At 35.0% G+C, this 23,150-nt stretch overlaps 1 protein-coding gene across 1 annotated transcript in view; it reads right to left on the reverse strand.

Annotated features, from left to right (window-relative positions):
• Positions 1-23,150, reverse strand: part of LOC117335978 (glycine receptor subunit alphaZ1-like) — a 46,366-nt gene that overhangs the window by 10,602 nt on the left and 12,614 nt on the right. Inside the window, exons 3-5 of the mRNA XM_033896279.1 lie at positions 14,852-14,919; positions 4,449-4,675; positions 3,163-3,245 (exon numbers count right to left, since the gene is read on the reverse strand). Of these exons, the coding sequence (XP_033752170.1) occupies positions 3,163-3,245; positions 4,449-4,675; positions 14,852-14,919 (378 nt within the window). The remainder of the gene's footprint in view (positions 1-3,162; positions 3,246-4,448; positions 4,676-14,851; positions 14,920-23,150) is intronic.

Genomic DNA, 23,150 nt, shown 5'->3' on the forward strand with positions numbered 1-23,150 from the left:
TAGCTGTAATATAAAATATTATATAAATATATAATATATAAAAGATTATCTTGGACATTAAACCTATCTCACAACTAAGAACTGGCGTCAATGTAACAACAAAATCATAGGCTTATTCAACACATCGACCAAAACAAGATAACTGACGTCAGTGTAACAATAAAATCATAGACTTATTTAACATATCCATCAAAAACAAGATTAACATATGTCAGTGTAACAATAAAATCATAGGCTTATTTAACATATCCACCAGAAACAAGATTAACTGATGTCAGTGTAACAATAAAATCATAGACTTATTTAACATATCCATCAAAAACAAGATTAACATATGTCAGTGTAACAATAAAATCATAGGCTTATTTAACATATGCATCAAAAACAAGATTAACTGATGTCAGTGTAACAATAAAATCATAGACTTATTTAACATATCCATCAAAAACAAGATAACTGACGTCAGTGTAGCAAGAAATCATATGCTTATTTAACATATCCACCAAAAACATATTAACTGATGTCAGTGTAACAATACAATCATAGACTTATTTAACATATCCATCAAAAACAAGATAACTGACGTCAGTGTAGCAAGAAATCATATGCTTATTTAACATATACACCAAAAACAGATTAACTGATGTCAGTGTAACAATAAAATCATTGACTTATTAAACATATCCACCAAAAACAAGATAACTGACGTCAGTGTAGCGAGAAATCATAGACTTATTTAACATATCAATCAAAAACAAGATAACTGACGTCAGTGTAGCGAGAAATCATAGACTTATTTAACATATCGAACAAAACAAGATAACTGACGTCAGTGTAGCGAGAAATCAAAGGCTTATTTAACACATCGACCAAAAACAAGATAACTGACGTCAGTATAGCGAGAAATCATAGACTTATTTAACACATCGACCAAAACAAGATAACTGACGTCAGCGTAGCGAGAAATCATAGACTTATTTAACAAATCGAACAAAACAAGATAACTGACGTCAGTGTAGCGAGAAATCATAGACTTATTTAACATATCAATCAAAAACAAGATAACTGACGTCAGTGTAGCGAGAAATCACAGACTTATTTAACATATCAATCAAAAACAAGATAACTGACGTCAGTGTAGCGAGAAATCATAGACTTATTTAACATATCGAACAAAACAAGATAACTGACGTCAGTGTAGCGAGAAATCATAGACTTATTTAACATATCCACCAAAAACAAGATAACTGACGTCAGTGTTACAATAAATCATAGGCTTATTTAACATATCCACCAAAAACAAGATAACTGACGTCAGTATAGCGAGAAATCATAGACTTATTTAACATATCCACCAAAAACAAGATAACTGACGTCAGTGTAGTAAGAAATAATAGCCTTATTTAACATATCCACCAAAACAAGATAACTGACGTCAGTATAGCGAGAAATCATAGACTTATTTAACACATCGACCTAAAACAAGATAACTGACGTCAGTGTAGCAAGAAATCATATGCTTATTTAACATATCCACCCAAAAAATATTAACTGATGTCAGTGTAACAATAAAATCATATGCTTATTTAACATATCCATCAAAAACAAGATAACTGACGTCAGTGTAGCAAGAAATCATAGACTTATTTAACATATCCACCAAAAACAAGATAACTGACGTCAGTGTAGTAAGAAATAATAGCCTTATTTAACATATCCACCAAAACAAGATAACTGACGTCAGTATAGCGAGAAATCATAGACTTATTTAACACATCGACCTAAAACAAGATAACTGACGTCAGTGTAGCAAGAAATCATATGCTTATTTAACATATCCACCAAAAAAATATTAACTGATGTCAGTGTAACAATAAAATCATATGCTTATTTAACATATCCATCAAAAACAAGATAACTGACGTCAGTGTAGCGAGAAATCACAGACTTATTTAACATATCAATCAAAAACAAGATAACTGACGTCAGTGTAGCGAGAAATCATGGGTTTATTTAACATATCGAACAAAACAAGATAACTGACGTCAGTGTAGCGAGAAATCAAAGGCTTATTTAACACATCGACCAAAAACAAGATAACTGACGTCAGTATAGCGAGAAATCATAGACTTATTTAACACATCGACCAAAAACAAGATAACTGACGTCAGTGTAGCGAGAAATCACAGACTTATTTAACATATCAATCAAAAACAAGATAACTGACGTCAGTGTAGCGAGAAATCATATGCTTATTTAACATATCCACCAAAAAAATATTAACTGATGTCAGTGTAACAATAAAATCATATGCTTATTTAACATATCCATCAAAAACAAGATAACTGACGTCAGTATAGCGAGAAATCATGGGTTTATTTAACATATCGAACAAAACAAGATAACTGACGTCAGTGTAGCGAGAAATCATAGACTTATTTAACACATCGACCAAAACAAGATAACTGACGTCAGCGTAGCGAGAAATCATAGACTTATTTAACATATCCACCAAAACAAGATAACTGACGTCAGTGTAGCAAGAAATAATAGCCTTATTTAACATATCCACCAAAACAAGATAACTGACGTCAGTGTAGCGAGAAATCATAGACTTATCTAACACATCGACCAAAACAAGATAACTGACGTCAGCGTAGCGAGAAATCATAGACATATTTAACATATCCACCAAAACAAGATAACTGACGTCAGTGTAGCAAGAAATAATAGCCTTATTTAACATATCCACCAAAAACAAGATAACTGATGTCAGTGTAACAATAAATCATAGCCTTATTTAACATATCCACCAAAACAAGATAACTGACGTCAGTGTAGCGAGAAATCATAGACTTATTTAACACATCGACCAAAACAAGATAACTGACGTCCGTGTAACAAAAAATTCACAGGCTGATTAAACAAATCGAGAGAAAAAAAACCAAGATAACTGACGTCAGAATAACAATTAATCATAGAATTAAATGATTAAGTTTAAATGATTTGATATATCTATCAACAAAAAAACACAATCAGAATTGTTCATGTCAAATCCATGGTCTCTACACATGTTAGTATTTCGATGAAAGAGCAATTTATTCTCTTCGATGATTTACATTAACTATTTGTTTCAATAAAGGAAAGGACATCGATACTCACAGCTTTGGAAATACAGAGAACAGATCTGAGAGTCGAACGGATATCGATGGAGATTCATAGGACAAGCCGCTGTCACAGACACACTGTGGAGAGAAATGGACAAATAAATAGTTTGCGTATTGTAGCAAGCTAGGGATTAATTTTGGCGGATGTTATATTACATTACGTTCCTGACAACATTCGACAGATTCTGGATAGCCTTATACAGACAGGTCTTGGGTGAAGTCTTCTTTCTTATACAGACAGGTTTCGGGTAACTTTCTATTCCTTATACTGACAGGTTTCGGGTAACTTTCTATTCCTTATACTGACAGGTTTTGGGTAACTTTCTATTCCTTATACTGACAGGTTTTGGGTGAATTCCTATTTCTTATACTGACAGGTTTTGGGTGAATTCCTATTTCTTAAACTGACAGGTTTTGGGTTAATTCCTTTTTCTTTAACTGACATTTTTCGGGTAACTTCCCATTTCTTAAACTGACATGTTTTGGGTAACTTCCTATTTCCTATACTGACAGGTTTTGGGTAACTTCCTATTTGTTATAAGAATTTGTTATCAACCTATTCTGAAGTTCCTATATTTGTGTAAATATTTTGATTTTGACAGTTTTTGAACTTTTTTTTTTGCTGTTAACACCATGACAGATATTGGATTACCTGATGTAACAGAGTGTGTTTAATTAGATACAACATGTTTCGTTTTATTCATTCTCAAATATCAAACTACAACTTATGCTAGATGCATTGTGCCACTTATGGATGTTCTGAATAATATGCACTCGTACCTATAATATATATACGCCCTCGTACCTACAATACGCCCTCGTACCTGCATTACGCCCTCGTACCTATAATGCATGTACGCCCTCGTACCTATAATGTATGTACGCCCTCGTACCTATAATGCATGTGCGCCCTCGTACCTATAATGCATATACGCCCTCGTACCTATAATGCATGTACGTCCTCGTACCTATAATGCATGTATGCCCTCGAACCTATAATGCATGTACGCCCTCGTACCTACATTACGCCCTCGTACCTATAATGCATGTACGCCTTCGCATTTACATGTAAAATACGCCCGCGTACCTATAATGCATGTACACCCTCGTACCTATAATGCATGTACGCCCTCGTACCTATAATACATGTACGCCCTCGTACCTACAATACGCCCTCGTACCTACATGTACGCCCTCGTACATACAATACGCCCTCGTAACTATAGTACGCCCATGTACATACAATACGCTCTCATACCTTCCATACGCCCTCATACCTACCGTAACCGATAAACGATACGTCCGTCCTCATAGAGGTGCATCATTCGGTTTGGTACTGTGACTTCATGAAAGGAAGCTTTTTTCTCGTTGGCGAAGTAGAGATCTGGGACCCACACATCTTTGATCAGTTTGGAGTCGAGCTCCAGGTAGGTCGAATCAATTAACCCGAAGAACTGGAGGCGAGGGTCGTACCATTCTTGTTGTATGAACATATTCATCGTGTAGTCCTAAAATACAACATATATTTATCTTGTTAGGTTCTTCAGATAAAACATTAATACACATTACTGAACAAATGTTTAAATATATAGAAGACTAATTGCTGACACTATCATTTATTACAAGTATACTCTTCTAAAATGGAACGGTTGCATTGTTATTATCCGGTATATGTACAAAAAGTAAGTATATATTATCCGGAATATGTACAACGAGTACGTGTATATTCTTATCCGGATTACGTAAGTGATAAATTACATATAATCCGGTATAAGTACAATGAGCAAGTGCATAGTATCCGGTATAAGTAATATGATGAATTACATATAATGCGGAAAACGTACAAAAAGTAAGTACATATCCAGTATAATTACAATGAGTAAGTACATATTATCCGGAATACGTTCAATAAGTAAGTACATAAGAAACAATCTAACTACAAAAAGAAATCATTTGTTTCTGTGTCGGATACATTTTGTGGAAGGCATATGATGTTGCTGTACGAGAATGTCTCCGTGCCAAATACATCGGATGTTAGTCTTGAGAACAAAAGGAATGAGTGTTACGGGCAATGATTTGTGTGTTAACATCCTCCCTCTGAGCAGTTAAGGTCATGTAAGGGCGCGTACACGGATCAGGTTTCCGCTCAAGGGCGCTTTTTTAACACTACCATACTGAGATTTGACATTAACTTGGTCTGGTAACATTTTACTGAAAACGGGCAAACGAGCTCTTAGCGATAAATCAATCCAATTCCAGCGCAAAGAGCAAGAAAAGTAACTAATAATCAATTTCACAGGTTTTGGTTTGTCTTGTTTAGACGATATAAGTACCACAACCTGTCGCGCCAGGACTCCCGGGCCAGGACTCTCGGGCCAGGACTCCCGGGCCAGGAATCTCGGGCCAGGGCTCCCGGGCCACTACTCTCGGTCCAAAACAGAGACACTGCCCGGTAAGATGTTGCAGGGTCGGCAAGGTGTTACATGGTGTTCGGACGGCACAGCGGTACTACAATTGACTTTCACCTTGCATATTTCCGTTTTAAAGCCAAATACTCCCAAACAACCTATAATTCTAGTTGCACACGTGTATTAATGGCAATCCAAGATGCTCATTCACGCTCTCCCAACATTGAAGTTGACAATGTTTAAAAGCTAACCAGCAATCCAATAGACGTCCGGAAAAATCGGAATTCGTGTCTATTCCTTTTTCTTCTCTCGTTAAGTTCCAACGAATCATTTCCTTTCCTAAGGAAAGACTCGGGTTTAGCCGATTCCACACACTTTTTTGTCTTTTTTTGGCAGAATCTGTCTGTGTTTTCGCAGTTCCACGCTTGTATGGACTGTAAAACCCGCCGTTGCATTGTGGGACTAATTTTCAGAGAAACTTGGTCCGGCAGCCACAGTTATTATTTTGGGGAATTCCCCGTATACTTTTAAAAATACACATTTTCTGTCAGTTTCTGATTCACGATAATATGTTAGGTATGTATGAAGTCCGAAAACTGTAAAAAGCTCAAAATGTAAACAATGATATATGTTTCTTTGTGAGTATGTGGCTTTAAAGTTTTTCTTTTATTCCGTTAACGCATTCCAAAGACATTTCGCTCTGTCGATGGGGCCTACTCTTTTGACGTGACCACTACAGACAACCATTCCCGGGGAAAAATATGGTTTGTGAAAATAAACTCAAAATCATCAATTTAATTTCACTATTTAATCAATATGTTCAACCATGAGAACAAGGCCTTTCATACGACATAATTAAAGTGTTCGATTCCTCAATCGGACGTGAAAATTGGTTTTTTCCTGGAACTCCGATTTCCACACTAAGACCCCTAGCGCGTGCTGCTGGCTGTCTTCGGCAGTATGCTTCAGTGAGGTAGCACTATAAATCGGCAAAAGTTCCGGCCTATCCCAAGGAGACTTAACACGCACATACCACAGCCTCCCAAAACACACATACACACTCACCACACGCATGCATGTGGCACGCACGGGAGGCCGTCCTTAAATGACCTTAGCTGTTAATAGGACGTTAAACAAAATAAACCAAACCAAACAAAGCTCTTCTACCCGGGCCAACAACAGTGATAAATATAAGTTTCTACAACGTGTTTCGCAATTGCTGTCAGATAAATATATTTATTTCGTAAAAAGGGTGTTACGTAAGGAAATAAAAACGTAGTTTGGAAAAGAGAGGAAGGAAAAGAATAAAAAAATAACAACAAAATGTTGGAATGGGTATAGAATATATTTGATTTGGTCGCTATCGTGTTCAAAACAGGTAATAAAAAAATCCCTACTTTTGTGAGGGCCTAACTTCAGTCGCACAAACTTGCGTATTTTGTCGCAGTCCCAGACAGACATTGGGAGTACGAACAATATGTATCCGATCTGGTAACATATTTATTTGATTTACTACATAAAACACAATTACGAAAATACTCCGTAACTCTTGAGAAATTGAAGAAACTTGCTGATAGGTCCTGTAGCTTATTTTCTTTGCAATATCAATTATACATAATACGAAGACACCTTCAACACATGCAGTTTTTGTTTTAAAATGATTAGTGCTGTTTTTCGATATAGTCTATATGACATCAAATTATCCTCGACCTAATACATGTTGTTTGTCACCTGTAAAATGTCTTTTTGGATACGTATCTGAAAGTATTTGCAAGTAATATATAACTGATATAGAAGATACAAATTATTGCTGACCTATTTTGGAGGTACACTAAGGTGAACCCGAATGATTAGATAATAATACTTTTGAAAGGTTTTATAGGAACATGCTCAAGACACGAATACTATGGATAATTTATAAGTTTGTAAAAGTGTATTGCGGTATATCACACAAAGCTCGGTAGCTTGATCGGCTTATGGACCACATAACATGCGTCATATGCAGAAAGTACCTTAACTACAAAATAATAATAATAATGAAAAAAAAAATTAGTATCACCATGGACCACGTACAAATGCCAACCACCATTATTAGATTTTCATCTACATCTAAGATTACATAAAGGTGTGTTACTTATGCGTACACCTGTCTTCTTTGAAAAGGTTTTGTTCTATAATTCTCACAGGATTGCAGGTAAATTAAATAACACAGTGTTATTATTAAATTTCAGTTTAAAATTATTTTTCTTTTTTCTTTCCAACCTGTAACTGTGAAAGGCCTTCCAAGGCCTTTAGCGCTGTCAATGAGAGCTGTGCTTATGACGTCAAGACTACAGACGGCAATTTCTAAGGAAAATATAGTTCGTGGAAATAAACAGAAAATCATCAATTTTCAATTAAAAAAAAAATTCCACCGTAAGAATGCACGTTTACAACATAACTGTGTATACATTGTTGCAAAGTTCATTGATCAACAGATTTTTAAAGAGTTTTCGTGACGTCATATGGTTATAAATGCACTTAACGTAGTGACGTCAGACGAAACGACGTCTTTTAATGACGTTGTCTAGAACATTGTTCTTCATATCTTTACACCTATAGGAGGGAATTATGTAAAAATTATGAAATGATAACTTTCTATTTTGTTTGGGAAGGTTATATACATTGTAGTGACATTGCAGAGCAAAGGGCCTGTTTCCAAAATGGCCCCTTCTCTGATTCAAATTTCCTGTTGGTGATGCATTGACCATGCCGTTGTGGTCACAAATCTATAAAGCATACAGATTTAGGTCACTTGGTTTTTTTTTATGGCTCCTCAAAGTTGTACCTTTCGGAAGCTGTCTAAGTGTTGATAAAATGTGCATGTTATGTAAAATATTAATGAAAATCTAATCAAATGATGGTCACCGTAAAGAATACACTCATGGCATGATTGTGACAAAAAATCATGTTTCCATCGCGCCATTTGGCTGTTTTATGGAAGAAACAATCTCAAAAATGCCATTTTCGATGATAACATTTTAGACACAAAAACTGTGTTCTTTTTAGAGAATACACCCTTTTATGGGCGTTGGATGCAAACCAATTTTTATCCTATTAAACAGTACGTAATATGTTATTGATGAGAGGAAAAATCATCAACATGTAAGTGGTGGAACATTTTCAAATCTTGGGTTGAATTAGCCTATGGTTGAATTGCCGATTTTCGACTTTTTTTTTTTAGATAATTAACAAAAACACGAGAGTATTTGCTCGGTATGTTGAGAACATGTACACAGATATGAAAAAAACATATGCAGTTTTTGTTTTAAAATGATTAGTGATGTTTTTCTATATAGTCTATATGACATCAAATTATCCTCGACCTAATACATGTTGTTTGTCACCTGTAAAATGTCTTTTTGGATACGTATTTGAAAGTATTTGCAAGTAATATATAACTGATATAGAAAATACAAATTATTGTTGACCTATTTTGGAGGTACACTAAGCTGAACCCGAATGATTAGATAATAATACTTTTGAAAGGTTTTATAGGAACATGCTCAAGACACGAATACTATGGATAATTTATAAGTTTGTAAAAGTGTATTGCGGTATATCACACAAAGCTCGGTAGCTTGATCGGCTTATGGACCACATAACATGCGTCATATGCAGAAAGTACCTTAACTACAAAATAATAATAATAATGAAAAAAATTAATTAGTATCACCATGGACCACGTACAAATGCCAACCACCATTATTAGATTTTCATCTACATATAAGATTACATAAAAGGTGTGTTACTTATGCGTACACCTGTCTTCTTTGAAAAGGTTTTGTTCTATAATTCTCACAGGATTGCAGGTAAATTAAATAACACAGTGTTATTATTAAATTTCAGATTAAAATTATTTTTCTTTTTTCTTTTTAACCTGTAACTGTGAAAGGCCTTCCAAGGCCTTTAGCGCTTTCAATGAGAGCTGTGCTTGTGACGTCAAGACTACAGACGGCTATTTCTAAGGAAAATATAGTTCGTGGAAATAAACAGAAAATCATCAATTTTCAATTAAAAAAAAAAATTCCACCGTAAGAATGCACGTTTACAACATAACTGTGTATACATTGTTGCAAAGTTCATTGATCAACAGATTTTTAAAGAGTTTTCGTGACGTCATATGGTTATAAATGCACTTAACGTAGTGACGTCAGACGAAACGACGTCTTTTAATGACGTTGTCTAGAACATTGTTCTTCATATCATTATACCTATAGGAGGGAATTATGTAAAAATTATGAAATGATAACTTTCTATTTTTTGGGGGAAGGTTATATACATTGTAGTGACATTGCCGAGCAAATTAGACGTATAACAAGATAACTTATCTCCTGATGGCGTATCCTGTATTCAATAAATTGATATACCATGGAAGCCGCTTGTTTGCATATTTTCCAGGTGAAAATATGTTTATAAGCGGAATATCTGAATAGGCGGAGTTGGGTTTTGGGCCCTGTCTAGACACATGTGTATATATAAATCAGTAACATGCAAAAAACTTTAAAAAAAAAAAGAAAAATAAAGCGTATTTTTTGTGTGCAAGTATTAAAGAATTCTACAATATTGATTAAAAAATAAATGAATTGAAATGTGATTTAGAATGAATGGTAAGCATGACACTTGATGACACTAGTGGGCGCTTTAAAGTGACAACGTCAACATGTTAATTAATTAGATCGTTACCTATACAACTTCGATGATAGTCCTAAAGCATAAGTCACACATGCATTACATAAGAATCTTAGGAATAGTTTACCTATTTTATCGTACTTTAACGTACCGTGTACCTATACGGACGTTAACATACTTACTGCCGTAGCTCGCCGTAGTTTAACTTGCAAATAATTTGTGAAAACCTTAGGGGAGCGGTAAGTGGTGGTATATCTTCTGAACATATTCAATTTCAACAGATAATTACAGCGTGGATTTTTTAAAGGTACTTGATGTACCTCAGAAACGCACTTGAATGAACTTTAACGTACCTCCACCTGTATCATGTACGTCCTTATTACGTTAGAGTATCTTACCCTACGTATGTGTGACATATGCTTAACAACTATTATATTTGTAGTATTCAACTAAAACCTCTTCGATAATTAACTTGATTTTATATGATACCACACGGAAAAGATGTAACTGAACTCACAAAAATGTTCTAAGAAAATACCATAGTTTTAAAATAACACATATTTGTGGCGGAAACAATTTTTCCCCCAAGAATCTGGAAATTACGTTTGTTGTGTACAAATAGGGATCGTGTTTTATTGCGTTTACGGTGGTATGAACGCAATGGCATAGTGGCGACCCCCCTATATACGGACTTGCCGCTGTATTATTTTCAGAACAAAGGGGTAAAGTGACATGAATACAGCATAATGACACGGAACAGTCCGTGATTTCAGATTCTATAAACAATATCGAATTTTTGCGTTGTGTTATATTGTTTATTGAAAGACGATCCTCCTTGTGTATGAGCTGCATGTGTGTGGTTAGTGTTTGTGTGGGTTTGGAGGCTGCGGTATGTTGAATTTTTGGGGAAAATCATACATTATGTTTCTTTTTGAATATAACATTGTCATTAAATTTGAAATAATTTACTAAATAAATAGTATCATTTAATCCTAAATACTAAAGCTGCGCGACAATGTGATTTAATTGTAAATAATAAAGTTGTGGAATATTGGTTTCATAAAATGTTGCGTTACAGAAAGTCTGGAAATGTGTGTGACATCTGTTATGTGACGTCACGTATGTTGGCTGAAGACTATTTCTATCGGTACGGTATGTATTACGACCGCGACATGTTATATAGTTAATAGTCAGTCATAACACTTTTGTTTTGTTAACGACATCCCGTGACTTTTGAAGTGAAGTACATGTATGATGTGAAAAAAACAACCACAACTTACGTTTGCAACATCAGTGTAAAGTGCCTGAAAATGCTCATTTGCATATCAAATACACGACGCACTAATGCTATTGGCCGTTCTTATTCTTAATTTGACACTGCAGTGAAAAAAATGCAATCTACAGTGTATAGGAAATAACGGATAAACCTGCATAGCACAGCTGTTTAATCTTACTAGGACTTTGCAGACTCTTTACTGATGTCGGACCATAATCATGGAAATCTGGAATTGCAGTTTGGGGACTTAAAATAATCTTAAACTAATGTTCAACACAGAAGATAGGGAGCATAATGTGTTATCATTGTGGTACTTATTGGATAACGGAGAATCGAACAAGCCCTTCTTGTGTAGATAATACACCACTTAAGATTCAAAATCCTTAATTTCAAACTTAATCACTCATAGGATCAGTTTGTCGTGAACGAAGCTAACTCAGTCCTATAAAACCCGGCAGTTGGTACGCTAAATCTGTCTCTGTGTCTAACGATAATCCAACTGTATTTGTCCTTCAGTATGGACTGAAATCCAACAAATCCGATTAACCGCCGACCTGTAGAGGAAGAATTGCAAATGTAATTGAAATTCCGACATGCGTCCTAATTCTATCAGTGTTCTCAGTGGGGTGGTCTTAAGATAAGTACAGCCGAGGACGGTGTTTGCCTCGGCTACATCAGCATGCCTCTACTGTATGCAAAGATAATGGGTATTTTTTTCAATAAAAAACGAGAACACGACACACAAAGTTAGCCAATAACACCCGAATGATGGATACGAGAAGGAATACATGAATAGCAAATCTGTGTGTCTGATTCGTCACAGTGGCGGGTCCGTATTGTCTGGGCGGCTATATACGGGTCGGTCTAATGTTCCGGAAAGGATAAGTACAAAATTGGATGACAAAGTTACTGTTGGTATGAAAAACAATAGGAACACAGAAGGAAAAAAATCAATTACACTGTATTTACTGACCCGGATCAATATTTGCCATTCAATTCGGAGACCATTACGATTTAGATTTAGGTTCCACATAACGGGATGTCAGAGTGATTTAATAGGAGTGCTATCCCCAAAGCAATTCCTGTGGTTACTGTGTAAACATGTGCAACAACACGTCAACTACACAACAATTCATCTTTTACTCTGTAAACATGTCGAAATAAAGCCATACATCACCTCTACAAAATCTGCTGTCGACTTTTTGGATCAAATTACTGATCACATAAATTGAGTGAAGAATGCGAATCCGCGCCCAATGTGTGGTATTCTATATATGTTTGTAGTACAATCGACTCCTGTTGATAATGATTAGTCCCACAGCAGATCTCCTAGACGTCCTGATATATCCCTGGCTGTCGGTGTCTCTTTGACACCCGGCCTCATATAACCATGGTTGTTGGTGTCTCCTTGACACCCGTCCTCATAAAACCCTGGTTGTAGGTGTCTCCTTGACATCCGTCCTCATAAGACCCTGACATTAAACCCATGGCCAGTTAAGAGTCGTATTAGGACCGGTATCAATGTGAAAAGAACAAAAGAAAATAAAACACAAAAAGACAGACAGGAATTAAAGAAAAGGATGAAGATCAAAAGTTTTACAATGAGGATACAAAAGTTACAAAACAACCCTGATCCTCCAGGGAACCCACGTTAGTCGCCTCTTACTAGCACCATGCAGTGAGAATATTCCAGACTTGTCGAAACAGACATTGCCGGAAACAACTTATAGACCCTCAGTTCTCTCTCGAGGAATTAATATAGTCGGTGATACATACAGAAGCAGCTGGAGATAGTGAATGTTGGACCCATAAAACCATTACATCTAACAGATTGTACGTAAAATGTATAATGTAATATTTCATTGCAGACAAATTTTCATAATTTGCCGGTAGGAGGATATGTTTTGATGCACCAGCTGTTTTCGATGATAAAAAGTCTATTCCGTAAAATCTAAAACAAATAGCACACAACGCCTAGAGAGAAATGTTGCAACAAACACGTAAAGAGGAAGAAGACACCATTGTTGTCCACCATACAACAAACACGTAAACAGGAAGAAGACACCATTGTTGTCCAACATATAACAAACACGTAAAGAGGAAGAAGACACCATTGTTTGTCCACCATACAACAAACACGTAAACAGGAAGAAGACACCATTGTTGTCCACCATACAACAAACACGTAAACAGGAAGAAGACACCATTGTTGTCCAACATATAACATAGATGAAAACAGGAAGAAGATACCATTGTTGTCCACCATACAACAAACACGTAAACAGGAAGAAGACACCATTGTTGTCCAACATATAACATAAATGAAAACAGGAAGAAGACACCATTGTTGTCCACCATACAACAAACACGTAAACAGGAAGAAGACACCATTGTTTGTCCACCATACAACAAACACGTAAACAGGAAGAAGACACCATTGTTGTCCACCATACAACAAACACGTAAACAGGAAGAAGACACCATTGTTGTCCAACATATAACATAAATGAAAACAGGAAGAAGATACCATTGTTGTCCACCATACAACAAACACGTAAACAGGAAGAAGACACCATTGTTGTCCAACATATAACATAAATGAAAACAGGAAGAAGACACCATTGTTTGTCCACCATACAACAAACACGTAAACAGGAAGAAGACACCATTGTTGTCCACCATACAACAAACACGTAAACAGGAAGAAGACACCATTGTTGTCCACCATACAACAAACACGTAAACAGGAAGAAGACACCATTGTTGTCCAACATATAACATAAATGAAAACAGGAAGAAGATACCATTGTTGTCCACCATACAACAAAAACGTAAACAGGAAGAAGACACCATTGTTGTCCAACATATAACATAAATGAAAACAGGAAGAAGACACCATTGTTGTCCACCATACAACAAACACGTAAACAGGAAAAAGACACCATTGTTGTCCACCATACAACAAACACGTAAACAGGAAGAAGACAACATTGTTGTCCAACATACAACATACATGTAAACAGGAAGAAGACACCATTGTTGTCCAACATATAACAAACACGTAAACAGGAAGAAGACACCATTGTTGTCCAACATATAACATAAATGAAAACAGGAAGAAGACACCATTGTTGTCCAACATATAGCATAAATGAAAACAGGAAGAAGACACCATTGTTGTCCACCATACAACAAACACGTAAACAGGAAGAAGACACCATTGTTGTCCAACATATAACATAAATGAAAACAGGAAGAAGACAACATTGTTTGTCTACCGTACAATAAATCTATATAAAAGTACAAGTAAAGAGAAACAAGATACTCACCATTGTTTTTTCACTGATGGAGTCGATGCTGTTGATAAACACACTGACCTCCACTTCGGTGTAATTGTCTGGAAAAAATATGATAAAAGCAATGACAAAATTAAGATGATGGCACCGATTCATTTACATTGGTGATTGATTGATTTGTTAATGCGACTTTTGGCCATTACCACCGCATGGTATCTATATCCCCACAATTTATTGCCATTGGTGAATAATTCTGTTTGATTTCATTCCACCTGATTAAATAGTAAAATGTATGTATTGATCGTATCATCATAACAAACCATTATTTATCTTATTGATGTTTTCTGTATGTATAACCCTATCAAATGACATAAATAGTGACATTACGTTTTCAGTTCTATCAGATCAGTGCATCCATCATCCAACTCATTGAAAGTACCTTCTAATGTATGTGTTTAATAATCCAAATATATCATAGTTTGTGAGATTATATTATTTAGCTAGGAATTCTAAACGACCCGTCCACACTACAAAGGTCATCAGGGTAATACAATGGTGAGTAAAATGGGAAAAACGATTTTATAATGTAAGACAGTAAACTTCTGACACCGTCAAAGATTTTCCAATGACACGTTTCAACAGAGCCACAGACATTTTAATCAGAAAAGTCTCTTTTCCTCGGATTTCATTTTGAGCTATTGAAGTTTTGTTACCGGCAAATTTACGGTCTTAATTGGGTGCATTAGTTTAATTGTAATATAGTAAACATTGCTGGATATCTTCACGTTTCATTTTAATATAATTGCATTCTTCTTATTAAAGCTATTTAGATTATGTCACAATGATGCTGACGTATCAGCTTGATTTAAAGCCAGTTTGCACGTCTCAATTGGTAACTTAATGTGGGAGGAAATGAACATTTTGTTTTGCAAAATGTTGACAGGTTTGAAATATTACATGTTGTTAATATTCCTTATCTTTGACGAATGAATTTATTTTAATAATAAAACATTAATCAAATGAACAGATTGAATCTCGCAAATTAACAAACGACACTCAACCACATCGGTTTTCCTCTCGATCCAAAATATTTATGACTCACAACCAGTTTGATAAATTAATCTCGAATAAACCGGTGAGTCCAGACGGCCATTTTGAAGGCGATGTAATCAGTATAAATGTTTTAGGGAGTGGAGTACACGTGCCTCTATCCACGTTAATCAATTACCGTGATAAACGAGCACCTTTTATGAAGTCTGTCGATAAAATGATATTTGTGGGACTGGGATTCCGATAGGGGCAAGAGAACGAGTCCGGTGGATCTAAACATGGACAATGCGAATTATGTTGACCTAATTATCTAAGATAAAGGAATTTTGTCCGGGTTAATCAACGTATGTCAATGTTTTATAAATAACTCACTGACATTGTGTCAGATGTTTACCGATATCGTTCCGAGTCATCGGGATGTTCTGTCCCATTGTACTTTGTAGCATTAGAAATAAACATTTTTTTATGCAATAACTGAAGCACCTCAAACGAATTACACTATCAACGTAATGACGGACTCAAATCTAACAATCTAAGGATAAGCCAAGTGTATTATTTTTGCACTGAGTGAAAAGGCAAATGACACGTTTAATTGAAGCGGTAATGTAATTCTCATGAGTCAAACCATTGCTGATTTCATTTCCTTTTGTTGGCGAATAGATATTGATCAGGATTTGCGTTCAAGTTACTATCTTTTCCTTTAAGATATCAATGTGTAGGCGTCCGTAAAGTTGTCATATGATATATTTAGACGGGATTTGTTTTGTATTATTTGGGTTTGTATTGTTTTGGTTTGTATTGTTTGGGTTTGTATTGTTTGTTTTGTACTGTTTAGGTTTGTATTGTTTGGGTTTGTATTGTTTGCTTTGGTATTGTTTTGGTTTGTATTGTTTGTTTTGTATTGTTTTGGTTTGTATTGTTTGGTTTGTATTGTTTGTTTTGTATTGTTTGGGTTTGTTTTGTTTGGGTTTGTATTGTTTTGGTTTGTATTGTTTGTTTTGTATTGTTTTGGTTTGTATTGTTTGGTTTGTATTGTTTGTTTTGTATTGTTTGGGTTTGTTTTGTTTTGGTTTGTATTGTTTTGGTTTGTATTGTTTTGGTTTGTATTGTTTGGTTTGTATTGTTTGCTTTGTATTGTTTGTGTTGGTATTGTTTGGGTTTGTTTTTGTTTTGTTTTGTTTTGGTTTGTATTGTTTGGGATTGTATTGTTTTGGTTTGTATTGTTTGACGAGTTATCAGAAAATAAAGAGACAGAAAAGATAAGATAATGATTAAAAGTAATCCGACGGCACAGCATGCGCAGACTCCTTTTGGTTACTTAAACGACCTCTCTAGTTTGATACATGCATATTTACTTCACGAATCAGTACCAGTAATACATATACGTTTACATTATCATACTGATATAGCAACATGATACTACTTCAATTGATTTTCAATAGGACAAAACCCTATCTAGATAACATACGCAATTGTATGAATAATTTGACATAACAAAGCACTGTTATGTTTTGAGCCAACAAAGCTACAATGCGACATAAGCTTTTTGTTTGACAATCTTGTTTGACAATCTTGAAAACTATTTCATTTTATATCCAAGATCTTGATTTTAAAACATAAAGGAAATCCGTCATAATTACACCTTTGGAAGCGGAACATTGAAATAGTATTCAAGCACATGATTTTAATTGAAAGCTGGGACAATTTCCGGCTTTTTCTTTGTTACGGTATCTAGTCATGCAGCATTCGCTAGAGGTTTTGAAGAACAATTTCCCTTATGACAACGTAATTTTCACCAGACATCCAATGCACATTGTAAAGTTGTTTTATATTCCTTCGAAACTAGTTCTATTTAGCAAAAGATGAATTCACTGGAGATTAAATTGGCAATTCTTATAACACTTTTCGTCTGTGAATATAAATTGCCGTCAACTGTATTTCATGCATATCATGAAAGAATATTTCATTGACTATACATTTTGTACTTACTGATTAAAGACAAACTATTGGCTATGATAATTCAAAGCATGGAACTCGATAATATTTCTCAACAAAATACATATCACATTTCATAGATAGTTTAATTTTTGCAGAAAAAAATGTATTTATAGATATTTTTGAGGTATGACCACGATGCTTTACGAACAGTTGTGTGATCAGCCTGCTTATATCACAAAACTAACTCGGAAGTAATTTGATATAATTTGACCTTGGAAGTGTCACAAGAGTTTCAAAAATATCAGTGTTGTAATATTTATTACCTAGAAACACACAGTATTGGGATTTTTGCCTGCATAACTGCTATTCATATCGATTTAAATGCCAAGTGGAGGACCTTCCAATCGTTATGTTATTTTTTCTACACTTTTGCGGTTTTCGTGTTTAATCTAAATCGATTTATAACCGTTGAAGTTATTTGTTACCGACAGCGTGATCTAATAGGGAGAGAAGTCGTTCAGCGTGTGTCATGTCCCTGTTGTTATAATTAAAACGTCATATAATGATCATGTAAAAGATATTTACAGTCTGATAAATGCCAATTCTGTCTAGTAGATTTATATATGGCAACTAAAGGATAAATCTAAAGATATTTTTGTTGTCAGATATGTAATTAGAGGTTTCCAGAAAAGGAAGTTCCCTGATATGACTAGTGGTTCCACTGTTCCCCATCAGTTCTCGTTTTGAGAGCGCGCCATTTCCTCAATTTGATAAAGATTAACGTTGCGAGTGTCTAGAACAAACATACCCATTCGTGACATATGGCCTGGTCCTATTCATGTATTGCCAATCGTTAGAATCATAGTCCCATAACAAGCCAGCATTCTATTAATTTTATTTGTTGGTGTTTTTTTTAACCAACGACGCATTCGTGAAGAATGCATTATAATAGTTGAAATAGCATAATTATGACTATTTCTAGTCGACAGAGCGTAATATAGATATATGTATTCGGATTAGAATATATGTTTTACGCGTTTAGTCCATCAATCTGAGATTAGTTTTCCAAATCAAAATATTTAATATTTCCAAGCATCATGCCGACTCCTTGTTGCAATTACTCTCCTGTGTAATGATATTATAGAAAACTATTTGAATCAAGTCCCCAACATCGAATAAAATCATTGTCAGCAACAATTCGTTAAATTAAACTCTCAAACATTACAACAGGATATCTCTTACAGATAACATGTACACAGTAAGCGACATCCCAATAGACCCAATCATTAGGTGCATTGCTGAAATTAAACCTAATGTCACTACAGATCTTTCCTCTGTATCAACGTCACATAGTCTGTATTGTCTCCCCAGACACCGATATTTGGTTAATTGTAAAGAGAGTGTGACCTGGTGCACACTCCCGCATCTCACAGGTTCATGCCCGTTTTTCCTAGAGGAAAGATAACGATTAATTCTATCTATCTACTATTAGAAAAAAATAAACGCATGTATGTGATTGTCGTGTTTACTTCATAACTGTAGTCTAGTGTTCCCCCACAAGCCCGATTAGCATGGCGACGCGCCACGCCCTTTTTCTATGGCACCATGCCCTTTGTCTATGGCACCACGCCCTTTTTACAGAGCACCAAGCCCTTATTTGCAATCTGCATATCTTCATTTATTTCCTACATGTCTTTTTTGTATAACAATTCTTGGACACCATTTTGTTTTTTCTCTAGTCATGATAAGCTCTGCTCCTCTGAAATCCAAGCCCCAGACCTTTCACCCGTACAAGGTCATTAACACCTGGCAAGAACCCCTGGACACTAATTAGTCTGTGGATTAGGGCAGTGTTGTGTGCACTCAACCATGGAGGACACAACAGAGTCCCTAATATACATCATAGTTCCATGCCTGACTGATTTTAACACTTTTGTATTAGTGATCAAGTATAAGGTAATGTTTTGGGCAGCAAATAGCAGTAAAAAGCAAATTGCAGACTATGAAGTGTTTAGACTGACATTGAAGCTAATAATATTAGGATGAAACTAAATTGATATTTCATATTGATTTTCAATACATGTTTTTTAATTACACTGTTCCTAACGTTGAGCAGCTTTGATCTGTCCAGCTGAATTGTACTACTTGGTTATTCCCCTAGTTTGAAACTTTGAAACAAACATATTATTGAGACCAAAAAGATAAAGCTCAATTTTATATAAAATCGTAATATTTTAGATTATGGTACCAGTCTATATATAATATATATGTTTTTGTTAAATATACACTTGTTTTATGGCCAATCAACAGTTAAGTCATTTAGTGCCAAGCAACATTAGAAAAAGACGTTCAAAGATATTTACACCACACTAAACTCAAATTTCAAATGTTCACAAATATCTCAAATACACCAATATATGTACGCTCATCACATCAGATATACAAAACTTGTATTCGAATTGATTGTAAATAAATCATATTTTATGGTAGATGACAATTGTTTGTAGTTGATTATCGAAAATTAGATATTTTATAACGTTTCTTTAATGAAATTTGTTTAATACTTTGTCTCGGTCATTATTATGAGTTATTTGACCGATGTGATGGTCACCATGGGACAAAAATGGCCATCTTATATTTGTTGTATTTCAGCCATGTGGATTTAATCCGGATTAACATAACTGTCGTTAGGAAACATAGCAGAAATTATTGTGCCAGTAATGATTAAACGACAGAAAAAAATATCGGAATAAAGCATTTCACACGGCAGTGCCTCATTGTAAACTTTAGATAAAGATTTATCTTGTATTTAAATACGCGAGAGTGTACGTTTCTATCAGTTCAACCTTAAATAACATTGCAACATTATCACAAGTTTCATTTTGGTAAAAGACAAAAATTTACTTGAAATTTTGTAAATGTGGTGAATAAAATCATAGAATTACGCTGCGATTATCGCAATTTATGCATCCCTGGAGTAAGAAAAAAGTACTACCAGAACAAATTATAGCGCTCCATTACCCAGGAATTATTCGGGTGAATTTTAATGTAAACACCAAGAATATTCTTGTTTTTATGCATTGATGCCATTTTTTTTTAGTTTCATCAGGGTATGAAACAAAATTTGTCATACCCCGATGAAACTAAAACTTAAAAAAAAAATAACATCAACGCTTATAATCAATTTTTGAAAATGATTTTCTAATTTAAATCATGTTTTATGTACAATTTTACTGGTTTTTAATGGGATTCTTTTTCTCAAATCAATACGCAACGTCAATTGTCGTATTGTGACGTCACATTTTTTGCGCCATTCTCGGAATTTCTTTCATAGAAGAATGAAAAGAATTTTTCGACCAATCAGATTTGAGTATTTACCATGAAAACAAAGAAAAATTAATTATAGGTTAAGTAAAAGAAAAAGGATAACGAATCATTTTCCTGAATACCACATCCGCCATGGAATGGATCCTGAGACTTTGGGTCTGTATCCTGCAGCCACACAAATGGTTTGTATTATTTAACTTTTTAAACAACTCTCACTGCCTATCCAAAGTTTTGGGATTCAGACAACCACGAGAGAGAGAGAGAGCGCGTTTCTATACCAAAACCATCTTAGCACGAGACAGACTTGCTATCAATTCAGGAACTAGGATTCTGATGTATTCTTATTTTGTGTGCACTGTACTTTTGACACGCTACTAAACGATTCATTAATTCCAATCGATACAATACGTTCGATAAGACATGCCGTCAGACACACTGTGTCTGAGATTTCTTGTCTGAAAGGTAAAAGTCGTGGAAAGCTTTTTCAACCGATCCTGGTAATGTTGTGTTTTCTAATTTATTTATATAGTATAACGCTTTTTGCAGCATGTATCCCGTTTCAATCGTTGCTTCAGATTACAATACTAATACCATTTGCATTCAATGTTCGCCTTCCTCACTTAAAACTTAATCTGATGTGCTCGTACGTATAAATGTGCCGCTTCAATAAGCTGATAATCAACGACACTATAAACTAAACTCAAAGATTTTGTTTTGTTTACGTGTTGTTTTAAGACCCATGGACAGATGAGTCTTTTAGAGCCGAACAATACCAGAAAAAAGACGTTCATAAAAACAGATAAAACAAACTAGACAAAAACAAATGGTTAAAAAAATCAGTACATTAAATACAATCATACCATTCGAAATATGCAAAGTATTGGTCAGTAATTCAGCAATCATATATATGGTAAAGGCCAGGTGCATTTTGATAATCAAATATTAATGACAGGTTTGGATTTGTAGTATTTGTAGTCCTATCTACAGCTATGGCCATTATCGACGGCCATACACTGTCAGTAAAATACATGCGTGTAGTGTATGTATTTTTGTATAAGAGAAATGGTATTAGTTTTGATTGAAGAAACGCACAAAATGTAAAGAGAATGTGATAACTAGATAAACAAAATATATGTCGTGATATATAGGGTATGACAACCACACTTTATAGCACAACACATCCCTATATCACCGGACAAGTCCACTTGAGACTGAAGGTTTTACTCACTTGTAATAATTTGAAATAAAAACATAGTATGTCACGTAAGTTCTGCAAAACGGAATTACCTAACTCTAGCTGAAACAAAGATGGTCGAGCAAGTGCTAAGTATTTTCAGCACGTTCATTTCCGAATTCACCCGTTGTCATTATAATGTGACGAGGTAGGATGTCTTACTGGGAATATTAGTGTTGGGAAGGATTTTGGTCCTGTCCCCTGACCACGAAATACCGTCTACAATTGGTAGTTGCCAATCCTGCGTAGTGCTTATGAGTTACGGGAGTGAGACGATGATTCAGTATAATTCAATGAGATATCATTATGAAGTCGGTATCAGTTCTGGTCTATCACAAGCAGACAAGATATAAATATACCGCTGTCTCCAAAAACACACACTACATGTATAAATCCCGCACATATGGAAGGCCGTATAAAACACACACAAAAAACTGAACTAGTCATTAACGGTAACAGTGAGGTCTGTAGTATCTTTCATGACAAGCAGTAACATTTTGGACATTACAAATCTTTCGAGTTTCTATTGTTATGGTTTATTGTGAAACGCTACAGAACTTATTTTCGTGTTTGCAAAGAAATGTTTATCGGCATTCTGTGAGAAATTAAAGACCCTCCTACACTTATTCCCCATGGAGATCATGATTCTATCAACTGGACATAAACAAAAAACATCAAAGTACCGTCATGCAAACAAAAACGTTATTTGACCACCAAATCGATAAAGTGAGAGAAAATGCGATCAAAAGAAGGTTTGAATGAAGACCCCCTTAAATGAACATG

This window comes from Pecten maximus, chromosome 10 (genome assembly GCF_902652985.1).
Source record: "Pecten maximus chromosome 10, xPecMax1.1, whole genome shotgun sequence".
NCBI lineage: Eukaryota > Metazoa > Mollusca > Bivalvia > Pectinida > Pectinidae > Pecten > Pecten maximus.